At 48.6% G+C, this 23,128-nt stretch overlaps 2 protein-coding genes across 2 annotated transcripts in view; both read right to left on the bottom strand.

Moving 5' to 3' along the window:
- ccdc50a (coiled-coil domain containing 50a) overlaps nucleotides 1-23,128 on the bottom strand; it is a 352,068-nt gene that overhangs the window by 153,593 nt on the left and 175,347 nt on the right. The gene's annotated exons all lie outside the window — the stretch shown is intronic.
- On the bottom strand, nucleotides 1,173-15,868 carry LOC144485682 (claudin-1-like). Its single transcript, XM_078203796.1, has 4 exons — nucleotides 15,832-15,868; nucleotides 14,902-15,066; nucleotides 10,747-10,831; nucleotides 1,173-3,095 (listed from the first exon to the last, which is right to left on the bottom strand). The coding sequence occupies exons 1-4, from the start codon at nucleotides 15,866-15,868 to the stop codon at nucleotides 2,927-2,929; spliced, it is 456 nt and encodes a 151-aa protein (XP_078059922.1). The 3' UTR covers nucleotides 1,173-2,926.

Genomic DNA, 23,128 nt, shown 5'->3' on the forward strand with positions numbered 1-23,128 from the left:
ACACCAACAATGCATATTAGCTGAGAGAGATCACTGTTTGGTAGCAGAAGTCTGGGTGATGACAGGTTTTCTGGAAGTTTACATCTCAAAGAATCAAACGCAGGCATTGGTTTCAAATAAAAATTCCCCATTTATTGCAAAATCCATAGAATAAGCTCAGTATAAAATTTCAATCCACAAGCAATGTCCTGGACACATTTACAGATACACAGATATACAACAAATCCATGTCCAAAACTGGAAACTCATATCTAAGAAAGATTAGAAACGACCCAAACACATAAAACATTCAGCTTTGCAACTGGACAAAGGGACAGGAGGACTCATATAAAACAATTAACAAGCTGGTGAAAATCTGGACCCTGATTACAGTATATCCCTCGTAATGGGCGGATTGCCTTTAAAAATGGAAGTTAATATCCAGCAATGAACGTTTCAAATTCAGCCTGATAATTTAAGAGTTACCAGGAGCTGGGCTTCTCATCATTTTAAAGGCTACACTTTTCAAAATTCACAAAAATCTGACTGCAACACTGAAGAATATGAAAGGATTTTGAGTATTAGAGGTTGATAAAACTGGCGAGGAATTGTTGGATATCTCGTTGAGATTGGCATCAAGCATGTTTTTTAATTCCTATTGTCAACACAGTCTAATGTTCCACCCAGCATGCTTGGGGCTGATGGGGGAATTGAACAAACCCATTGACTGACCAGGCTGCAAACCAAGCCACAGAAATGCCGCAACCCCCACTCCCCCCCGCATCCACACCACCAACATGCCCCCCCCCGCCCCTCCCCCCGACACCACCCCTCCCCCTCCCACCCTTCCCCCCGACACCACCCCTCCCCCCAACACCACCCCCCCCCCCCCACCGACACCACCCCCCCCGCCCCGCGATTGGAAAAATGGTGATATTTCTGCATCTCCTGATGTGGCTGCTGTAGGTGGTCCCATCCCCTGTAGAACTTTCTTTGTACAGTAAACTGAACAGAAAGCTTAACATTGCAGAAATGGCAAAGCAAGTTGTTGGAGATTGACTTACTCTCTGCTGGATGAGGTTAATTTGGCACTCCACTGATAATCCAGTGATTTATGTTAACACACATTAGCAGGAACTGGCAAAGGGAAGATGCTTAAAGAATATGTAAACAAATATGTGAGTTTCTATTTTGTAAATGCGACAGAAAAAGTCACAAGTGTTGGCTAAGCACCTCAGTACCCGGGCTACTCCATTGAAATAATTTGGTTCCTGACAGGGAATCTGAGCAGGTAGTCAGGTTTACATTCAAGAGTCCATTCGCTGCAAAGTCACAGCGGAACAGATTTGAGTTTGGTCAGATTGAGGACAGTTTGATGAGCCTATGAACTGAATCTTATTGTAACAAACTCACGTGGATCAGAAGGACAGTGACCTCACTTACTGAACCATCCCATTCTCTACAGAGCCAACAACTCCACTTACACTCCTGGATTTATTCCGAATTGGATCAAGTTTCATTTCCACTTTGGAACTTGGTGTTTGCAGTCTGACAGGACTCAACGTAGAATCCAGATTGAGACTTGGTAAAATATCACTTTTCCAACTACTCTGGAACCATTTATATCCAATTCTATCCACTCAGTACCCACTGCAGGTACAATCAGTTGCTGCATTGGTCTGTAATAAGGGTGGGACCCAGGCTGGTGAGGATTCAGCATTGAAATACTCCATCACGTTGGAACGGCCAGGCACATTCTTCAGTAAAACAATGGCTGGAAATGATATTGACCAACTGCCGGCTGAACTCACAATGGAGCTGTTGGTACATGGGATGAAATAAAATACTAATTTTGGGATTTGATGGAGACACTGATATATTACTCCAAGAAACATCAATTATTTAACAATAACTAACCGATGGAAACAGGTGGAGGATCTCATGGAGAATTCATGAGCTTTGTTCCTCCCGAGGATATTGCTGAACATGCTACAGTTTAAATTAAGTACAACAATGTAGATTGGACAGTAACTTTAACAACTCTAATACACAGTGTTAATACACCAATACAGATGGTTCCACATGCACATGAACACAGTCTAAACAAGTAATTGGGGATGAGGCTATGCCAATACAGACAGCTTGTTAACTCTTGACAGGTTTATAAATGTCATCAGAAAGCTATGGTTGTGAGTTAGAAGGAGCCAATGATGATGGCATGTTTTTCAATGTGACCTCCACAAGGCTGAGAAAAGGCAAAATGTTGATTTCATTAATATTGGATAACTTGCCCGTGTAGAATGATGCTGAGTCACTTGATCTGAGTTTCCCCCTTCAATACCCAGGCTTTTCCTTTCAATTACTCACACCCTCATTTTCATTCCAAACTCCTAGTGAGAGCCCAGCGCCAGATTTCATGATGATATTACCCATTAAATCCCCACCCACACATCTCTCTCCCACCCTGGCTGCTGATTCATGGTGAGCAATGATCGGACAGATACCCGATCAGGAAGATTGAGTGTGAACCTAATGAGTTTTATTCAGTAATCTGGCCTAATTAACGGAGATCTTTACAGTATTAAGGTTGAACGCTATCCTACTATACCCGATTTACCCTCAGAAATAATTATTGCATATACACAAGCCCTCAAATATCCTTCCTAGTGAAGGAGCTAGTTAATATTTTAGACGTTGCAGGAAAGATCGTCTTTATTCTGTGCTCTAAATGAAGAAACTGGCAATTGGCTACCTGAAATTAAAATGGCAACACCAAGTAAATGTAAGATAGTGAAGCTTGAATCGAACCAAAGCCCTTTCATTTCTATCAGCCTGTGTAGGAACTGTCATTAAGGGTAATACTTGGTCAATACAAGGCATCCCTCACTTAAAGAGACATCATCCAGCGAAGAGTTCAAATGGGATCTTCTCGGCTGCTCACTCAGTCTCACACATAGTTCTTTGCAGCGGATGGTGCCGATTGTGATCGTGGGTAAGCCTGCCCTCGGTACGAACCGCCGCTGGCCTTTGTACAAGAGCAGCAAAGGAAGGCACCACCCAGAATGGAGAGAGCAGCAGCAGCCCAGCCAATGAATAGGGCCTGGCCAAATTCAAACCTACAAGGAGAGAGAGACTGGTCAGTACGAGACAGAGAGACAAGATCCACTTCTTATTTTCTATGTTGATTCTAACTCAATACGATACGGTACGGTAGCACAGTGGTTAGCACTGCTGCTTCACAGCTCCAGGGACCTGGGTTCGATTCCCGGTTTGGGTCACTGTCTGTGTGGAGTTTGCACATTCTCCTCGTGTCTGCGTGGGTTTCCTCCGGGTCCTCCGGTTTCCTCCCACAGTCCAAAGATGTGCGGGTTAGGTTGATTGGCCCTTAGTGTCCTGGGATGCGTAGATTAGAGGGATTAGCGGGTAAAATATGTAGGGATATGGGGGTAGGGCCTGGGTGGGATTGTGGTCGGTGCAGACTCGATGGGCCGAATGGCCTCTTTCTGTACTGTAGGGTTTCTATGATTTCTATGAATATTTGCTTCATTTTCTGGGATTTCTCAGTTTAGTTGTTAAGGTGTTTTAATGACCCCCAACTTCAAAAAGGTAATAAATTAGTTTTATACAATTATCCCAAAACCTTCAACCTTCTTCAATCACATTGACCAAGCTGCGAGCTCCGGCAGTACGGGTGTTATTCAGCAACTTTGCTCAGCAATCACTTCAAACAAAGGTATAAATTCTAACACCTCGTACTCAGATGGGGCTTTTAACATTCTGCAGGAGTGCAAGGGGAATGCTGACACAGCAGGTATATAAAATACGCAACGGGATTGATAAAGTAAACGTTAACCAAATGTTCCCCCTTCTAGAACAGTCTCAGACAAGAGGGCATAGTTGCAGAGTAAGAGGGGGAGGTTCAAGACAGAGATAAGGAGAAGCTGCTTCTCACAGAGGGTTGTGAATCTATGGAACTCACTGCCCCAGAGTGCAGTGGATGCAGAATCAATCAATGAATTCAAGAAAGAGAGAGATAAATATTTGATTAAAGCGGGATAAAGGGCTATAGGGAAAAGGCAGGGAAGTGGAATTAGGATGAGATGGAGATCAGCCATGATCATATAGAATGACAGAGTGGGCTCGAAGGGCTGAATTGCCGACTCTCGTTCCTAATTCCTGTGTTCCCAGAAGACTAGGTAAAAAGTGAATGAACAGATGATGAGATAGATGATTGGAGGGCAGGAAAGAGGTAAAGGGTTTGAGAAGAAATTTAAAGTGTGCAGGAGAACTGATGGCTCTTCAACCAATAGTGGAGTTGAGTTTCCATCAGAGTGAGTGAGGGTTTGGTGAGAAAGCAGGATTAATGAGCTGAATTAATTACAACCCAACAGGAGAGACCAATGGAAACAGAGCCTTTGGATCCCCATGTTCCCGGGCAAGGTTCTAGAACAGTAAGTGAGGATGTTAATCTCTCTCCAACCAGAAACCCCAATTCTCACACCATTACTGCTGTCAAAAATACAAGATAACCAACTTCTCAGCAATAACTCCACACGCATCCATTTACAACAGTTTTCTCACTGGGTATTTGGCCAATTTTCTTTCCTGGCTTGATGCCTATTTAACCCAACATGTATTGTGTTGCAATAAAGAGCCATAAGCATTCTCTCACCGTAAAAAGATTATATGAATATGGGTCATTGTTACTGACTAATTTCCATGATTGCGCATCCTGCCCTAAGGAATATCTCCAAACTCTCGTCAGTTTCCTGTCATGAGGCAGTTGGATAAGGATTCCACACTGACACCAGTCTCCGTCATCCCTAGATGTGTGATTTAGAACAGATGACACCACAAAACGCGAACGCGATGTAGTGCTCAGTTTTTCGCACTCAATTTCGGGATGTGAGAATGCTGACTGGGCCCAGCAGTTATTGCTCATTTCTGTGTGGCACGGTAGCACAGTGGTTAGCACTGCTGCCTCACAGCGCCAGGGACTCGGGTTCGATTCACTGTCTGTGTAGAGTCTGCACGTTCTCCCCGTGTCTGCGTGGGTTTCCTCCGGGTGCTCCAGTTTCCTCCCACAGTCCAAAGATGTGCGGGTTAGGTTGATTGGCCAGGTTAAAAATTGTTTCTTAGTGTCCTGAGATGCGTAGCTTAGAGGGATTAGTGGGTAAATATGTAGGGATACGGGGATAGGGCCTGAGTGGGATTGTGGTCGGTGCAGACTCGATGAGCCGAATGGTCTCTTTCTGCACTGTAGGGTTTCTATGATTCTACGATTCTATGATTTCACATCACCCTCAAGAAGGTTGCGGTGAGCTGCCTTCTTGGCCTGCCGCAGTCCCTAAGGTGTAGGTACATCCACAGTGCTGTTAGAGAGGGAGTTTTGAAGGAATGGCAATACATTTCCAAGATGTGAAGATGCCGGGGTTGGACTGGGGTGAACACAGTAAGAGTTTTAACAACACCATGTTAAAGTCCAACAGTTTTACTTGGTAGCAAATGCCATTAGCTTTCGGAGCCCTGCTCCTTCGTCAGATGGAGTGGAAATCTGCTCTCAAACAGGGCACAGAGACACAAAATCAAGTTACAGAATACTGATTAGAATGCGAATCTCTACAGCCAGCCAGGTCTTAAAGATACAGATAATGTGAGTGGAGGGAGCATTAAGCACAGGTTAAGGATATGTTTAACCTGTCTCTTGTCCTAGTTAGCAGAGGTTTGGATGGTGCTATCAAAGGAGCCTTGGTGAGTTGCTGCAGCCAATCTTGTCAATGGTAAACATAGCTGCTACTGTGTGAGAGCAGTAGAGCAAACGTTTTGAGTGTTGTTGGAGCCGCACCCATCCAGGCAAGTGGGGAGTATTCCATCACACTCCTGACTTGTGCCTTGTAGATGGTGGCTTTGAGGGGTCAGGAGGTGAGTTATTCGTCACAGGATACCCAGCCTCTGACCTGCTCTTATAGCCACAGTATTTATACTGGGGTGGCACGGTGGCACAGTGGTTAGCACTGCTGCCTCACAGTGCCAGGGACCCACGTTCGATTCCTGATTTGGGTCACTGTCTGTGTGGAGTCTGCACATTCTCCCCATGTCTGCTTGGGTTTCCTCTGGGTGCTCCAGTTTCCTCCCACATTCTGAAAGACGTGCTGGTTAGGTTCATTGACCCGAACAGGCACTGGAGTGTGGCAACTAGGGGAATTACATAGTAACTTAATTGCAGTGTTAATGTAAGCCTTACTTGTGACACTAATAAATAAATTTAACTTTACTTTATTATATGGCTGGTCCAGTTCAGTTTCTGGTCAATGGTAACCCCCCAGGATATTGATAGCGGGGGATTCAGTGATGGTAATACCATTGAATGTCACTGGGAGATGGTTGGATTCTCTCTTGTTGGAGATGGCCATTGCCTGGCACTTGTGCGGCAAGAATATTATTTGCCACTTGTCAGCCCAAGCCTGGATATTGTCCAGATCTTGCTGCATTTGAATACGGACTGCTTCAGTAGCTGTGGAGTTGTGAATGGTGCTGAACATTGTGCAGTCATCAGGAAGGAAGCAGCTGAAGATGATTGGGCCTAGGACACTCCCCTGAGGGACTCCTGCAGTGATATCCAAGGATGGAAATGATTGTCCTCCAAACCATCACAACCATCTTCCCTTGTGATTCCCATTGGCCTCAGTTTTTCTAGGGTTCCTTGATCCCTTGTCCATGTTAATGGAAGATTTATCTCTGAGTCAAAGATTTTGGATTCAAGCACTTCATTATCCCACACGCACAAACCCACAATCTTGCGTCCATCTTTCACTCAATTCCTTATAATGTCCATCTCTCTTTCCCACAAACCCACACCTTTCCAAGTCTTCACCGTACACAAAGACAAACTCACATCTTTGCACGATTGAACTTATATCAACCTAGCCCCTGAATGGTCCAATCTATAGACCATTTCTCTAAAGGGTTCATCTTTTCTTTAGGTAATAGTGAGCCCAGAGGAGTTTGGAAACAGCTCACAATGTTAATCACACAGTCACTGAAATGATGTGAATTGGAAGGTCAGTCTGTAGAGACAGAATTGGTTATGCATCTAAAGGCAGAATGCTCCTGCCTCAAAGGAAACCTTTTCATCTATTTACAATCTATGTTAATGACTTCATAGAAATAATTGAAAATCATAGAAACCCTACAGTACAGAAAGAGGCCATTCGGCCCATCGAGTCTGCACCGACCACAATCCCACCCAGGCCCTACCCCCATATCGACCCACTAATCCCTCCAACCTACGCATCTCAGGACACTAAGGGCAATTTTTAGCATGGCCAATCAACCTAACCCGCACATCTTTGGACTGTGGGAGGAAACCGGAGCACCCGGAGGAAACCCATGCAGACACGAGGAGAATGTGCAAACTCCACACAGACAGTGACCCAAGCCGGGAATCGAACCCAGGTCCCTGGAGCTGTGAAGCAGCAGTGCTAACCACTGTGCTACCGTGCACAGACTGTGTTTTAGCCAAACTTGCTGACAGTATAAAGATAGGAAGGAAATTACTTCTCTGACTTCTACTGAAGCATTGGGATGTGGGCACGCTGGCAAAGCCAGCAATTGGTGCCCATCTCTAACTGCCCTTGAACTGAGTGTCTCACTCGGCCATTTCAGAGGGCATTTAAGAGTCAACCACATTGCTGTGGCTCTGGAGTCACATGTTGGCCAGACCAGGTAAGGATGGCAGATTTCCTTCCCTAAAGAACATTAATGAACCAGATGGCTTTTACGACAATCGAGAATGTTTTCATTATCACTGAAGCTAGATTTATCATTCTGAGAGATGGCACCTCTGATAGTGCAGCACTCCCTCAGGACTGACCCTCTGACAATGCGGCACTCCCTCAGGACTGACCCTCAGACAGTGCAGCACTCCCTCAGGACTGACCCTCTGACAATGCGGCACTCCCTCAGGACTGACCCTCTGACAGTGCAGCACTCCCTCAGCACTGACCCTCTGACAGTGCGGCACTCCCTCAGTACTGACCCTCTGACAGTGCAACACTCCCTCAGCACTGACCCTCTGACAGTGCGGCACTCCCTCAGTACTGGCCCTCTGACAGTGTGGCACTCCCTCAGTACTGACCCTCTGACAATGTGGCACTCCCTCAGTACTGACCCTCTGACAGTGCAACACTCCCTCAGCACTGACCCTCTGACAGTGCGGCACTCCTTCAGTACTGACCCTCTGACAGTGCGGCACTCCTTCAGTACTGACCCTTTGACAGTGCAGCATTCCCTCAGTACTGACTCTCTGACAGTGCGGAACTCCCTCAGTACTGACCCTTTGACAGTGCGGCATTCCCTCAGTACTGACTCTCTGACAGTGCGGAACTCCCTCAGTGCTGAGGGTTATGGGGGCAGCACGGTGGCACAGTGGTTAATACTGCTGACTCACAGCGCCAGGGACCTGGGTCCGATTCCCGGCTTGGGTCACTGTCTGTGTGGAGTTTGCACATTCTCCCCGTGTCTGCGTGGGTTTCCTCCCACAGTCTGAAAGACGTGCTGGTTAGGTGCACTGGCCATGCTAAATTCTCCCTCACTGTACTGGTTTGATTCCTAAGTTTGCAGACAACACAGAGGTTGGGGGATTTGCAGATATGATGAGGACCATCAGAGGATACAGCAGGATATAGATCGGTTGGAGACTTGGGCGGAGAAATGGCAAATGGAGTTTAATCCGGACAAATGTGAGGTAATGCATTTTGGAAGGTCTAATACAGATAGGAAATATACAGTAAATGGCAGAACCCTTAAGAGTATTGATAGGCAGAGGGATCTGGGTGTACAGGTACACAGGTCACTGAAAGTGGCAATGCAGGTGGAGAAGGTAGTCAAGAAGGCATACGGCATGCTTGCCTTCATTGGCCAGAGCATTGAGTTTAAAAACTGGCAAATCATGTTGCAGCTTTATAGAACCTTAGTTAGGCCGCACTTGGAATATAGTGTTCAATTCTGGTTGCCACATTACCAGAAGGATGTGGAGGCTTTGGAGAGGGTACAGAAAAGATTTACCAGGATATTGCCTGGTATGGAGGGCATTAGCTATGAGGAGAGGTTGGAGAAACTTCATTTGTTCTCACTGGAACGATGAAGGTTTAGGGGCGACCTGATAGAAGTCTACAAGATTATGAGAGGCATGGACAGAGTGGATAGTCAGAAGCTTTTTCCCAGGGTGGAAGAGTCAATTACTAGGGGGCACAGGTTTAAGGTGCGAGGGGCAAGGTTTAAAGGAGATATACGAGGCAGATTTTTTACACAGAAGCTGGTGGGTGCCTGGAACACGTTGCCAGGGGAGTTAGTGGAAGTGGATACGATAGTGACTTTTAAGGGGCATCTGGACAAGTACATGAATAGGATGGGAATAGAGCGATATGGTCCCCGGAAGGGTCAGGGGTTTTAGTTCAGTCGGGCAGCATGGTCGGTGCAGGCTTGGAGGGCCGAAGGGCCTGTTCCTGTGCTGTAATTTTCTTTGTTCTTTGTACCCAAACAGGCGCCGATATTTGGCAACTGGGGGATTTTCACAGTAACTTCATTGCAGTGTTAGTGTAAGCCTAGTTGTGACAATTTAAAAACTTAAAGATTGGAGCGCTGGCCTGGTCTCCTTGGGGAAGAGAATGTAGCTGGAAGATTTGATGGAGTGTTAAAATCATGAAGGTGTCTGGGGAGAGTGGACAGAGAGACACTGCTCCCATTGATGGTAGGATCAAGAACAGAGGGCACAGATTGAAGGTAATCGGTCAAAGAAGCAAAGGGGACATGAGGAATATGTTTGTACACAGCGAGTAGCTTGGATCTGGAATGCTGAGCCTGAGTAAAGCAGGGAGTGGCTCTCAGTGAACTTGCAAAGAGGCAACATAGACAAGTGGCTGAATGGTCTCCTCTAATGCTGCTACCAGTCTCTGGTTAACTGATATTTAGAGTTGAGAAGGTGGAGGAAGGGAAAGACTGGACAGAGGAAACTGTTTTTGTGTTAAACATTCAGCAGAATGATTCAGATATCATCACAGTTCACAATGTCGTGTAGGATGAATTAAAATAAACTCCACAAGGTTAATTTTGACTCACTGCCTTTCTCCCACACACATTTGCAAACATGCACAAAAAACACATTCACTTCTGCAAAGAATGTTTCTCAGCGTTGTTCTGTCTTGCACAGACCATTAACCTGCAAGTCCAGGCAACTGGAACTGAAAATCACTGCTTAGGTTTCACACAAACACTCTCGAAGTTTCAGAACAAACTGAGGGGGACAGTTTACACTTTCCCGAGATATGAAATTGAAACGGTCTCTGCTGTGGGGAAGTGATACAACTGGAAATATATTTGCACGAATTTCAATCGTTTATCTCCTGTTTAAAACCAGCGTCAAAACCTCTCAGCAACGGGCATGGAGGGACAAGCCCCTCTTTTAGAAATATTTGTAAAGGGGTGGGGAGCGAGGAGGGGCGCTGACTCCAGGGGTGGGGCTATGGCTGTCGATTTAGAAGCCCCCATATCATTTGAAATGCAGGTGAGTTGCACAAACAACACCAAATAAATCAACAGCTCATAATCCTTGTGGGATGTTTCTGTGCACTGAATGGCTGCTGTTTCTTTGCATTAAAGTGAACGCAGTTCATAAAGCCGTCATTGGTTCGAAAGCACTTTGAGCTTTCCTGAAGTTGAGAGAGATGCTGTATAATCGAGAGCTCTCTCTTTCCTCATGTCGCTTACCTGCTGTTGGTTGGTGTAAAGGGGTTGTAGAATTCCTGGGTGATGTTGTTTCCATACCAGGCTGTGGCAACCAATACAGCGAGACCTGTCAGAGAGATCGGAGAGGAACATTAGCACTCAGTCCTGTTTAAATTAAAGTTGTGATGTGGAGATGCCGGCGTTGGACTGGGGTAAACACAGTAAGAAGTTTAACAACACCAGGTTAAAGTCCAACAGGTTTATTTGGTAGCAAAAGCCACACAAGCTTTCGAGGCTCTGAGCCCCTTCTTCAGGTGAGTGGGAATTCTGTTCACAAACAGAACTTATAAGACACAGACTCAATTTACATGAATAATGGTTGGAATGCGAATACTTACAACTAATCCAGTCTTTAAGAAACAAAACAATGGGAGTGGAGAGAGCATCAAGACAGGCTAAAAAGATGTGTATTGTCTCCAGACAAGACAGCCAGTGAAACTCTGCAGGTCCACGCAACTGTGGGAGTTACAAATAGTGTGACATAAATTCTGATTCTAGGATCGCATGATAAAGACTCAGGAGGAAAAAAGCAGAAATATTTATGTGAAATAGTGTGACATAAACCCAATATCCCGGTTGAGGCCGTCCTTGTGTGTGCGGAACCTGGCTATCAGTTTCTGCTCCGCGACTCTGCGCTGTCGTGTGTCGCGAAGGCCGCCTTGGAGAACGCTTACCCGAATATCAGAGGCCGAATGCCCGTGACCGCTGAAGTGCTCCCCAACAGGAAGAGAACAGTCTTGCCTGGTGATTGTCGAGCGGTGTTCATTCATCCGTTGTCGCAGCGTCTGCATAGTTTCCCCAATGTACCATGCCTCGGGACATCCTTTCTTGCAGCGTATCAGGTAGACAACGTTGGCCGAGTTGCAAGAGTATGTACCGTGTACCAGGTACACGGTACATACTCTTGCAACTCGGCCAACGTTGTCTACCTGATACGCTGCAAGAAAGGATGTCCCGAGGCATGGTACATTGGGGAAACTATGCAGACGCTGCGACAACGGATGAATGAACACCGCTCGACAATCACCAGGCAAGACTGTTCTCTTCCTGTTGGGGAGCACTTCAGCGGTCACGGGCATTCGGCCTCTGATATTCGGGTAAGCGTTCTCCAAGGCGGCCTTCGCGACACACGACAGCGCAGAGTCGCGGAGCAGAAACTGATAGCCAGGTTCCGCACACACAAGGACGGCCTCAACCGGGATATTGGGTTTATGTCACACTATTTCACATAAATATTTCTGCTTTTTTCCTCCTGAGTCTTTATCATGCGATCCTAGAATCAGAATTTATGTCACACTATTTGTAACTCCCACAGTTGCGTGGACCTGCAGAGTTTCACTGGCTGTCTTGTCTGGAGACAATACACATCTTTTTAGCCTGTCTTGATGCTCTCTCCACTCCCATTGTTTTGTTTCTTAAAGACTGGATTAGTTGTAAGTATTCGCATTCCAACCATTATTCATGTAAATTGAGTCTGTGTCTTATAAGTTCTGTTTGTGAACAGAATTCCCACTCACCTGAAGAAGGGGCTCAGAGCCTCGAAAGCTTGTGTGGCTTTTGCTACCAAATAAACCTGTTGGACTTTAACCTGGTGTTGTTAAACTTCTTACTAAATTAAAGTTGTCATGCCCAGTTTTGATTCACAGTCGGAATGTCCAAGGTGCAGATTTCGATCAGTGTGGATTCCCTGAAATTAACTTTAAAAAACAGGGTGGCACGGGGTGGTTAGCACTGCTGCCTCACAGCGCCAGGGTGGCACGGTGGCACAGTGGTTAGCACTGCTGCCTCACAGCGCCAGGGTGGCACGGTGGCACAGTGGTTAGCACTGCTGCCTCACAGCGCCAGGGTGGCACGGTGGCACAGTGGTTAGCACTGCTGCCTCACAGCGCCAGGGTGACACGGTGGCACAGTGGTTCGCACTGCTGCCTCACAGCGCCAGGAGCCCGGGTTCAATTCCTGGCTTGGGTCACTGTCTGTGTCTGCACTTTCTCCCCGTGTCTGCGTGGGTTTCCTCCGGTTGCTCCGGTTTCCTCCCACGCTCCAAAGATGTGTGGGTTAGGTGGATTGGCCATGCTAAATTGCCCCTTAGTGTCAGGGGGACTAGCTAGGGTAAATGCATGGGGTTATGGGGATAGGGCCTGGGTAGGATTGAGGTCAGTGCAGACTCGATGGGCCGAATGGCCTCCTTCTGCACTGTCGGGATTCTGATTCTAAAAGTAGTAACATTCTGGCCACTGAGCTTCAGGTGACCTTTTGTGATCTCCCAGCAGGCCAGGAACCTACTCTGGAAATCATCCTGGGAATTTTCAAAATGCAAATGACCAATGGGTGGAAAGCTCTCATAAAGTGAAGCCACCTCCGATTGGCTGGGTAAACTGAAGAGCAGACTTCAAGTTCAAAGCTTAACAAAGAGATGTCGGGGAACCAGTTCATCACAAGTAGATGTGAATAATTTATATATTTCCCCGTTGTGTAGCAATGGATTCAGACTTGCAAATCACCCTCGGTTAACAATAGCATATTGATCATGTGACCAAAACTGCCTACAGCTAACAACTCTTATTTCCCGAGAATCAGAGACTAATAGATTATCCTGTAAACCATCAAGACAAGATGCCAGCTAATTCGCTCATTGGACAAAAATCAGATTTCATAAAACGGGATGTGGAATTTCTGGCTCCGAAACGTCCCAATAAATCAACAGACCAACTTGAAACCAAGATTTCAAACAGCCCAAAGCTCCACCACCACCTCTCTCTTTCAGACATTCAGGCAATTCCCTCTCATTTAATCTCTCTGACACTGGGATCAGCCTTGTGGCTCACATTTGCTTGGGAATTCCTCTCCTGATTTGCTGGCCTCAATTCAGTGACGAGAGCATTGCTGAAAATCTAATCCCCTCAGCCTTAAACCCCGAGATCGTTCAGCATTGACTGCACCGACACCCGCCTCACCGACACCCGCCTCACCGACACCCGCCTCACCGACACCCGCCTCACCGACACCCGCCTCACCGACACCGGTCTCACCGATACCCGCCTCGCCGACACCCGTCTCGCCGACACCCACCTCGCCGACACCCACCTTGCCGACACCCACCTCGCCGATACCCACCTCGCCGATACCCGCCTCACCGACACCGGTCTCACCGATACCCGCCTCGCCGACACCCGCCTCGCCGACACCCGCCTCGCCGACACCCACCTCGCCGATACCCACCTCGCCGATACCCGCCTCGCCGATACCCGCCTCACCGACACCCGCCTCGCCGACACCCGCCTCGCCGACACCCGCCTCGCCGACACCCACCTCGCCGACACCCACCTCGCCGACACCCACCTCGCCGATACCCACCTTGCTGATACCCACCTCGCCGATACCCACCTCGCCGATACCCACCTCGCCGACACCCACCTCGCCGATACCCGCCTCACCGACACCCGCCTCACCGATACCGGTCTCACCGATACCCGCCTCACCGACACCCGCCTCACCAATACCGGTCTCACCGATACCCACCTCGCCGATACCCACCTCGCCGATACCCACCTCGCCGATACCCGTCTCGCCGATACCCACCTCGCCGATACCCGTCTCGCCGATACCCACCTCGCCGATACCCACCTCGCCGATACCCGCCTCGCCGATTCCCGCCTCACTGAGACCCGCCTCACCGAGACCCACCTCACCGAGACCCGCCTCACCGAGACCCGCCTCACCGATACCTGTCTTTAGTTAGTGTGGAATCTATAATCTCTCTCTGTCCTTTCCCATCCTGTTCTGTACGAGTCACTAAGTGTGGAACTGCTTGTTCAGCTGTTCAATTCCAACGTGGTTCTGTTCATTTACATTTCGATCTTTTGGCTCTTTTGCTAATAATTAAAACATTTATCTTCCTGGTGGCTGTGTCTCTTCCCCACACCTCAAACTAAAGCAGAAAGATTTGCATAGAGTCTGTTTATTGCAATGCCAATATTAAGCTATAATACTCAAATGTGTCGTTGTAAGGAAAGATAGTCTCAGTGTGTAAAAGAGGCAGATCAATTCCCGCCACTCTCCCATCCCCTGTTTAAACAATTATATCTTTGGGAGTTTGGATCTTCCAGGAGATTGAAGTCCTCTCCTCCTCGGTTGTACCTGCGATAACAAACATCACTCCTCCCACAGTGGCTACTTTGCCCTTCTTCGCTTTATCATCTCCAAAGCATGTTGTGCATTTCATTCCCGCTGCAGAGATCAGGATTGCCAAAGTTCCCAGGAGGATGCCAATGATCATTAGAGCTCGAGTGGCCTGGATGCTACCTGAAAGAGACAGACACACAGTAATGAATAGCCAGTGACCCCTTCCAGATCATTTGAAGGAACATTAGGACCTCTTCCATCATTAACACAGTCGCCAAGTTAAACTGTCCTAAACTATTGAGATGGTTTATTGCTGACCACATCTCCACACCTGGTTACCCATTCCTCCAGAGATTCCAAAGGGCAGATCCTGTCTCCAGAACTCTCCTTTTCCCCGTACCACATAGAAATCTAGAATATTCCACGTTACCGCATTTGAAGGGCAGGAGCGATTTAAAATGACCAGGTGGAATATTCAAGCTGACCACCACTGCAAATGGTCAAAAAAATCCTCTCACACCTTCCCCCCAACTTTCCAGCTGGCGGCCTCCAGAGGGAGTGGTTTTTGCCAAGGTTACCAGAGGGAGTGGATGAAGGCAGTTGTCTATAAAAGTGTCCCAAAGGTGTTTGATAAAGTCTCATGGATTGGGCTTGTTAGCAAAATTCAAGCCCACGGGATAAAAAAAGGGACAGTGACATTATCAGAACGAGAGAGAGAAAACACACAGGGCGGTGATATAGACTGGAAGGAGATTAACGGTGCATTTCCCCAGGGTTCAGTACGAGGATCTCTTTAATATGCATTTGCCACCTGGATTTGGCCGCACACGGGCATCATTTCAAAACTTGCAAAAGACATGAAATTTGGAAATCTGGTCACCAGTGAGGATGGGAATAGCAGACTTCAAGAGGACAGACAGGCTGGTGGAAAGAGTGGACACATACAGCCAATGAAATTCAGCAAAGTGTGAGGTAATCCCATTTTGTAGGAAGAGTGAGGGGAATGACACCACCTGAAGGAAAGAATTGTAAAGTGTTGCAAGGTGAGAGACACCTGGAGGAGTGTGTGCACAGATGTGGAAAGTGCTGCATTGATCAAGCTTTGACATCCAATCTAAATGTTACAAACACGCAGAACATGAGACAACTTCAGCACAAGGCAGGGGAACCCTTCATGTGGGACTCCATAAAAAAAGACAATGTATAATTTTCTTTTTCAGCTGTTGTATATTTGCAGAATTATGCTTTCATCTTAAAGTCTACAAGAGTTTCCCACTATTTTACTGAAGTCAAGGGCAAAGGAGAGGTGGTGGTGGTATAGCGGTATCGTCGCTGGATGAGTAATCCAGAGACCCAGGGGAATCCTCTGGGGACCCGGGTTCAAGTCCCAGCCACTCAATAAAAAAATCTGGACTTAAAAGTCTAATGATGACCATGAAACCATTGTTGATTGTCATAAAAACCCATCTGGCTCACTAATGTCCTTTAGGAAAGGAAATGTGCCGCCTTTATCCAGTCTGACCTACATGTGAATTCTGATCCACAGCAATGTGGTTGACTCTGAAATGGCCGAGCCATGGGCCACTAGGAATGAGCAATAAATGCTGGTCAGCCAGCGATGCCCACATCCGTGAGAGAATAAAGAAAGAGAGAGATGTTGGGTTAAATTCTGTGAGAAGTGGTGGTTTCATATAGAGACCCAATCACTTATGGCCACTCCCACAATGACATTCATCACCGTCACATTGACAGCACTTCATGCTTCACAGCAGGACATTGAGAGCTTGAATTCACTCGAGAGATTTGAGCACAGAATCCAGCCGGTGGGTCGAGTATCAGAGGATGTTTCCCCTGGTGAGGAAGTCAAGAACGAGGGACCACAGTCTCAGAATAAAGAGCAGCAATTACAGACTGAAAGAGGAGAAATACCTTCAATTCAAATGGTTGTGAATCTTTGGATCTCTTCACCCCTGAGCATTGTGGGAGTTCAGGGGTTGAGTGGATTCAGGCAGAGATGGATAAATGGGAAGGGAATTGAGGAACGTGTGAATTGTGCCGGGTAGTGGGATTGAGGCAGTATATCAGGGAAGATCTTATTGAATGTTGGGGCAGGCCGGATGGCCCAAACTCCTCCTCCCGTTACATTCTTATTCGAAACAACATTAAAGAAAAATTGGCAGTGATCTCGAGCAGGTGCCATCATGAGCTGTGGCTAAAAGCCTGGTCAGGTCTTAATGAGACTTTCAGTGGATGGGAAGAGATGAGGTTTTGACAGGAAATTCCAGAGCCCGTGTCCCTGAAGGGAAAGCCATACTGAGGGAGTAAAGAGAGTGGGAGATGTGCTTGAAGCAAGTGCAAAAACACTGTGGATGCTGGAAATCTGAAATAAAAGCAGAAGGTAATTGAGGCCAAAATGTTGTGAGATTTCAAGAAGAAATTCGATATCGCTCTTGGGGCTAAGGGGATCGAGGAATATGGGGGGGGCGGGGGGAAGGGTGGGATCAGGATATTGAATTCAATGATCAGCCATGGTCATAATGAATAGCGGAACAGGCTCGAAGGGCCGAAAGGCCTACTCCTGCTTCTAGTATCTTTGTTTCTGTGCTGGAAATACACAGCACGTCAGGTAGCATCTGTGGTGAGAGAAACAGAGGTAATGTTTCAGTGGAAATGTTGAGTGTTTCCAACATTGTATTTCCTGTGAAGAAGCCTGAGGAACATGGAGTTCCGTCGAGCTGGGGCAGGTTGCAGAGATAGAGAAGGATGAGAAATATCTTAAAGTGAATTAAATGAAATATAACTGAATGGGATGGTTTCCACAGTCACCTGCTGGTGCTTTACTTTCAGGGAGTTATCTGGATGGAGAGTCAAGTTGATTTGATCAAGAATGAGGGGGGATCTGTAGCTGTGCGCGAACTATCAGCAACATAAAACCCTAAACATGTGCTCAGGGGACAGACATCTCAATATAACACTATTCGCTGTGATTGATCAATTCCTGGAACTCAGACTGTCCTCCCTGTTACACATTGTTCCTGAAGGAGTAGCCACTTGGCAGCAATGTAATCACTGGGCAGCATCAGACGGGCCGCACCAGCCAAGCACACACTAGCTCTGAGTCAAGAGTGATGAAGAATGTTCTGTTCTAACCTGCCTCGCCAATCTGATCATCACTTAAACAATGAATGTTTCAGTAATAACTAAACCAACACAGGATTGGCTGCTCCTGATTCAGGCCTAGGAACTGGGAGCACAAACAACCCAACTAAGAATGACGATGGGACAAGCATCGCCTCAAAGAAAACTGCTCCAGGAAAGCCAGTTTCTGTCTATCTATAAAGGTCAAGAATAGACATTTACAAAGCACCTTTCACACTCTCTGCGAATCCCAAAGCTTTTCATAACAAATTAAGAACTTTCATTCCCCTCAAATATAGTCACATTTGTCAGAAATGCTGTGGCCAATTTGCACACAGCAAGATCCCACAACGAGAGTCATTGAGGTATACAGCACAGCAAAGGCCCTTTGGCCCATCGACTCTGCACCGACAATAATTCCCACTAAAGGCATACTAATCCCATTTTCCTGCATTTGTCCCGCATCCTTGGCTAGTTATCAGTTTATCTGGTTAAGGGTTAATGAATTCTGGTGTTATGTGACCAGATACATTCACCTGAGAGATTAGGTGAGGTCTTGGTTCAACAACTCATTGGAAATTATCAAAATAATCACACTGGTCCATTCCTGCTTTGAACCAGAATAGAATCCCTCTCCTTCCCCCGCCCGCACTCCCTCTGCCCTCTTCTCCTCTCCCCGCCTGGTCTCCCACTGAGCCCCTCCCCTGTCCCGCTGCCCCACCGCCCACTCTCCCACTGTCCCCCTCCACACCCCTCCCCCCTCCCTCTGCAGTCTAGTTAATGAGTCTGGAAAACTGTTCAATTTAATTCAAACCTGAACGCTGAACAGGTAAACAGGTGAAGACTCCGGCGATCAGTGAAGCAGTTGAGACGACCTCATTGAATGTTTTTAAGGCAAGGATAGATACATTTTTGAACAGTAAAGGAATTAAGGGTTATGGTGAGCGGGCGGGTAAGTGGAGCTGAGTCCATGAAAAGATCAACCATGATCTTATTGAATGGCGGAGCAGGCTCGAGGGGCCAGATGGCCTCCTCCTGCTCCGAGTTCTTATGTTGTTACGTTTTTACTGGTGAAATGTAACAGCTTTAAAAAGAAGATAAATTTCTATTCACCCACACAGCGCGGAGCTTTGGAGAATCAATTCGGAGCTGGAAATATATCAGCCAGTCCGTTCACACAATTCGGTTCTTCACTTCCCACTCTCTCACCATGTACTTACTTTGGAAGAAGAATTTACCTGGCTGCAAAGTGCTTTGGGATTTGGGAGGTCTAAAACATAACCTTATTCCGACTTTCAGCTTTAGCTCAGCACCGAGGGAGCGCCGCACTGTCAGAGGGTCAGTGCTGAGGGAGTGCTGCACTGTCAGAGGGTCATAGAAATCATAGAAACCCTACAGTGCAGAAGGAGGCCATTCGGCCCATCGAGTCTGCACCGACCACAATGCCACCCAGCCCTACCGCCACATATTTACCCACTAATCCCTCTAACCTACGCATTTTAGGATTCTAAGGGGCAATTTTTAACCTGGCCAATCAACCTAACCCGCACATCTTTGGACTGTGGGAGGAAACCGGAGCACCCGGAGGAAACCCACGCAGACACGAGGAGAATGTGCAAACTCCACACAGACAGTGACCCGAGCCGGGAATCGAACCCAGGACCCTGGAGCTGTGAAGCAGCAGTGCTAACCACTGTGCTACCGTGCCGCCCCAGTACTGAGGTCAGTACTGAGGGAGTGCTGCACTGTCAGAGGGTCAGTACTGAGGGAGTGCTGCACTGTCAGAGGGTCAGTACTGGGGGAGTGCTGCACTGTCAGAGGGTCAGTACTGAGGGGGTGCTGCACTGTCAGAGGTTCAGTTCTGAGGGGGTATAAAATGCTTCACTGGTTACAGAGCACTCGCTCTGCCTCCCAGCCTCTGATTTTATTTTTTTTCTGTTCACCGTTTAACTCCAGGGTGTCTGAGCTGAGCTCTGCGAGAGGCCCCATCTCATCGTCACCTGCCCAGTGCTCTGGGAGCTTTCTTCACTATCAATCCTACCTTGATCCAGAAGTTCATTCAGGGGATGTGTGAGTCACTGGGCCAGCATTTACTGTCCATCGCTAACTGAAATCTCATGGAATCCCTACAGTGCAGGAGGCCATTCAGCCCATCGGGTCTGCACCGACCACAATCCTAATCAGACCCCATTCCTGTAACCCTACATATTCACCCTGCTCAGCCCCCTGACACACGGGTCCATTTAGCATGGCCAATCAACCGAACCCCACATCTTTGGACTGTGGGAGGAAACCCACGCAGGCACGGGGGGGATGTGTAAACTCCACACAGACAATGACCCAAGCTGGGAATCGAACCTGGGTCCCTGTTGCTGTGAGGGTAACCACTGCGCCATCATGCCGCCCTAGTGTGGGATTGACGACTCCCACACTGATTCAGGGAGATTCTGGCGCAGACTTTAGAACGTGCAAGTACGATTCTAGTCTGATGAATTTGATCCTACAGCCTGCAGCAGGACACACCTACAGTGTGAATGATAATCGAAACAGAACAGACAGTGACACTCTGGGGATCAGCAGTCTGGGGGATGGCAGCTTCACCTTTCAAACTGAACGCAACGGGAGTCACATACAAAATGCTGCTGAGTGATGATATATTCAAAACAGCCAATGGAATTGCCAGAAACACAGACTTGATGGATCAAGGCTCAGTTGGGAAGAATATTGTGTCGAGACTCGGAGAGAAAGAGCTGTGACAAACACAGAGCAGAACCACCACTGAAACACACGCATTCACACACACACACGCATTCACACACACACACGCATTCTCACACACACACGCATTCTCACACACACACGCACTCTCACACACACGCACTCTCACACCACACACGCACTCTCACACACACACGCACTCTCACACCACACACGCACTCTCACACACACACGCACTCTCACACACACACGCATTCTCACACACACACGCACTCTCACACACACACGCATTCTCACACACACACGCACTCTCACACACACAAGCATTCTCACACACACACGCACTCTCACACACACAAGCATTCTCACACACACACGCACTCTCACACACACACGCATTCTCACACACACACGCACTCTCACACACACAAGCATTCTCACACACACACACGCACTCTCACACACACACGCATTCTCACACACACACGCACTCTCACACACACACGCATTCTCACACACACACGCACTCTCACACACACACGCATTCTCACACACACACGCATTCTCACACACACGCAATCACACACACGCGCATTCTCAACACGCGCGTTCACACACACGCGCGTTCACACACACACACGCGTTCTCACACACACGCATTCTCACACACACGCATTCACACACACACGCAGTCACACACACATGCATTCACACACACACACGCATTCACACACACACACGCATTCACACACACACACACACGCATTCACACAGTGCCTTTTACCACATCCCAAAACACTCAGACATAAGAATGTTCTCCTTCCATTATTGGAACAGGACTGTGAGGGTACCTAACCCTCAGGGACTGCAGCCATTCAAGGAGAAAGTTCACCACCACCTTCTCAAGGGGCAATTAGAGATGGGCAATAAATGCTGGCCTGGACAGCGACACCCACATCCTGTAAATTAATTTTAAAAAATGAAATGTGGCATTCGGTTTACAGCTACAGCATGAAGATAGTGACCAGATCATCAGCTTTAGAGATGCTGATCGTGGGATGAATGTTGTCCCGGACCCTGGGGAAAGTCCCAATGACCACCTTCAAAATGAGAGGGTGGGTGGAGTCAACTGTCTCAGTACTGACCCTCTGACAGTGCGGCACTCCCTCAGTACTGACCCTCTGACAGTGCGGCACTCCCTCAGTACTGACACTCTGACAGTGCGGCACTCCCTCAGTACTGACCCTCTGACAGTGCGGCACTCCCTCAGCACTGACCCTCTGACAGTGCGGCACTCCCTCAGTACTGACCCTCTGACAGTGCAGCACTCCCACAGTACTGACCCTCTGACAGTGCGGCACTCCCTCAGTACTGACCCTCTGACAGTGCAACACTCCCTCAGCACTGACCCTCTGACAGTGCGGCACTCCCTCAGTACTGACCCTCTGACAGTGCGGCACTCCCTCAGTACTGACCCTCTGACAGTGCGGCACTCCCTCAGCATTGACCCTCTGACAGTGCGGGGGGAGAGGCGGGGGGGGGGGGGGGGGGGGGGGGGGAAGAGGCTGGGGGGGGGGGGGGGAGAGGCGGGGGGGAGAGGCGGGGGGGAGAGGCGGGGGGGAGAGCGGGGGGGGGAGAGGCGGGGGGGAGAGGCGGGGGGGGAGAGGCGGGGGGGAGAGGCGGGGGGGGAGAGGCAGGGGGGGGGAGAGGCGGGGGGGAGAGGCGGGGGGGAGAGGCGCGGGGGGAGAGGCGCGGGGGGTGAGGCGGGGGGGGAGAGAGGCGGGGGGGAGAGAGGCGGGGGGAGAGGCGGGGGGGAGAGGCGGGGGGAGAGGCGGGAGGGGAGAGGCGGGAGGGAGAGGCGGGGGAGAGGCGGGGGGGGAGAGGAGGGGGGAGAGGCGGGGGAGGGTGGGGGGAGGCAGAGGGGGGGAGGTCGGGGGGGAGGGAGGCGGGGGGAGGCAGGCGGGGGGGGCGGGGGGGTAGGCGGGGGGGGGGGGGTGAGGAGAGGTGGGGGGGGGGGGGTTTCCACTTATGGGGAAGATGAGAACCAGGCGAGTTTAAAGTTTGAGAACTAGAGGTTTATCAGTGAAGGTGAAGAGAGACTTTGTCTCAGGCTGAGGAAGTCTCTTCCCCGGGAAATGGGTCTTTGAATGTAATCCAGGACGAGTTGGGCAGAGTTTTGATAAAGGACACACACACACACAGGCCACAGCAGATCAGCCCCATGATGTTACTGAGTGGTGGAGCAGGTTTGAGGGGCTGAATGGCCTCAGTCCTCGGCTCCACGAATGCTGACCTGACACAGGCTGCAGGAAGTGCGAGTGGTTTCCTGCTCTGGGAGATGGATGGAGCTGAATCAGACAGTTGCTTTGAGAAAGGTGGAGTGTTC

The sequence above is a fragment of the Mustelus asterias genome, chromosome 3 (genome assembly GCF_964213995.1).
Source record: "Mustelus asterias chromosome 3, sMusAst1.hap1.1, whole genome shotgun sequence".
NCBI lineage: Eukaryota > Metazoa > Chordata > Chondrichthyes > Carcharhiniformes > Triakidae > Mustelus > Mustelus asterias.

Excerpts from the sequence above, each read along its gene's own strand:
- LOC144485682 (XM_078203796.1), bottom strand. The coding sequence starts at position 15,868 with ATGGGATTACCTCACACTTTGCTGAATTTCATTGGCT. Across the intron at positions 10,832-14,901 it reads AGTGATGTTTGTTATCGCAG|GTCTCGCTGTATTGGTTGCC; the intron begins GTACAACCGAGG and ends TCTCTCTGACAG. Across the intron at positions 3,096-10,746 it reads TTTACACCAACCAACAGCAG|GTTTGAATTTGGCCAGGCCC; the intron begins GTAAGCGACATG and ends CTCTCCTTGTAG.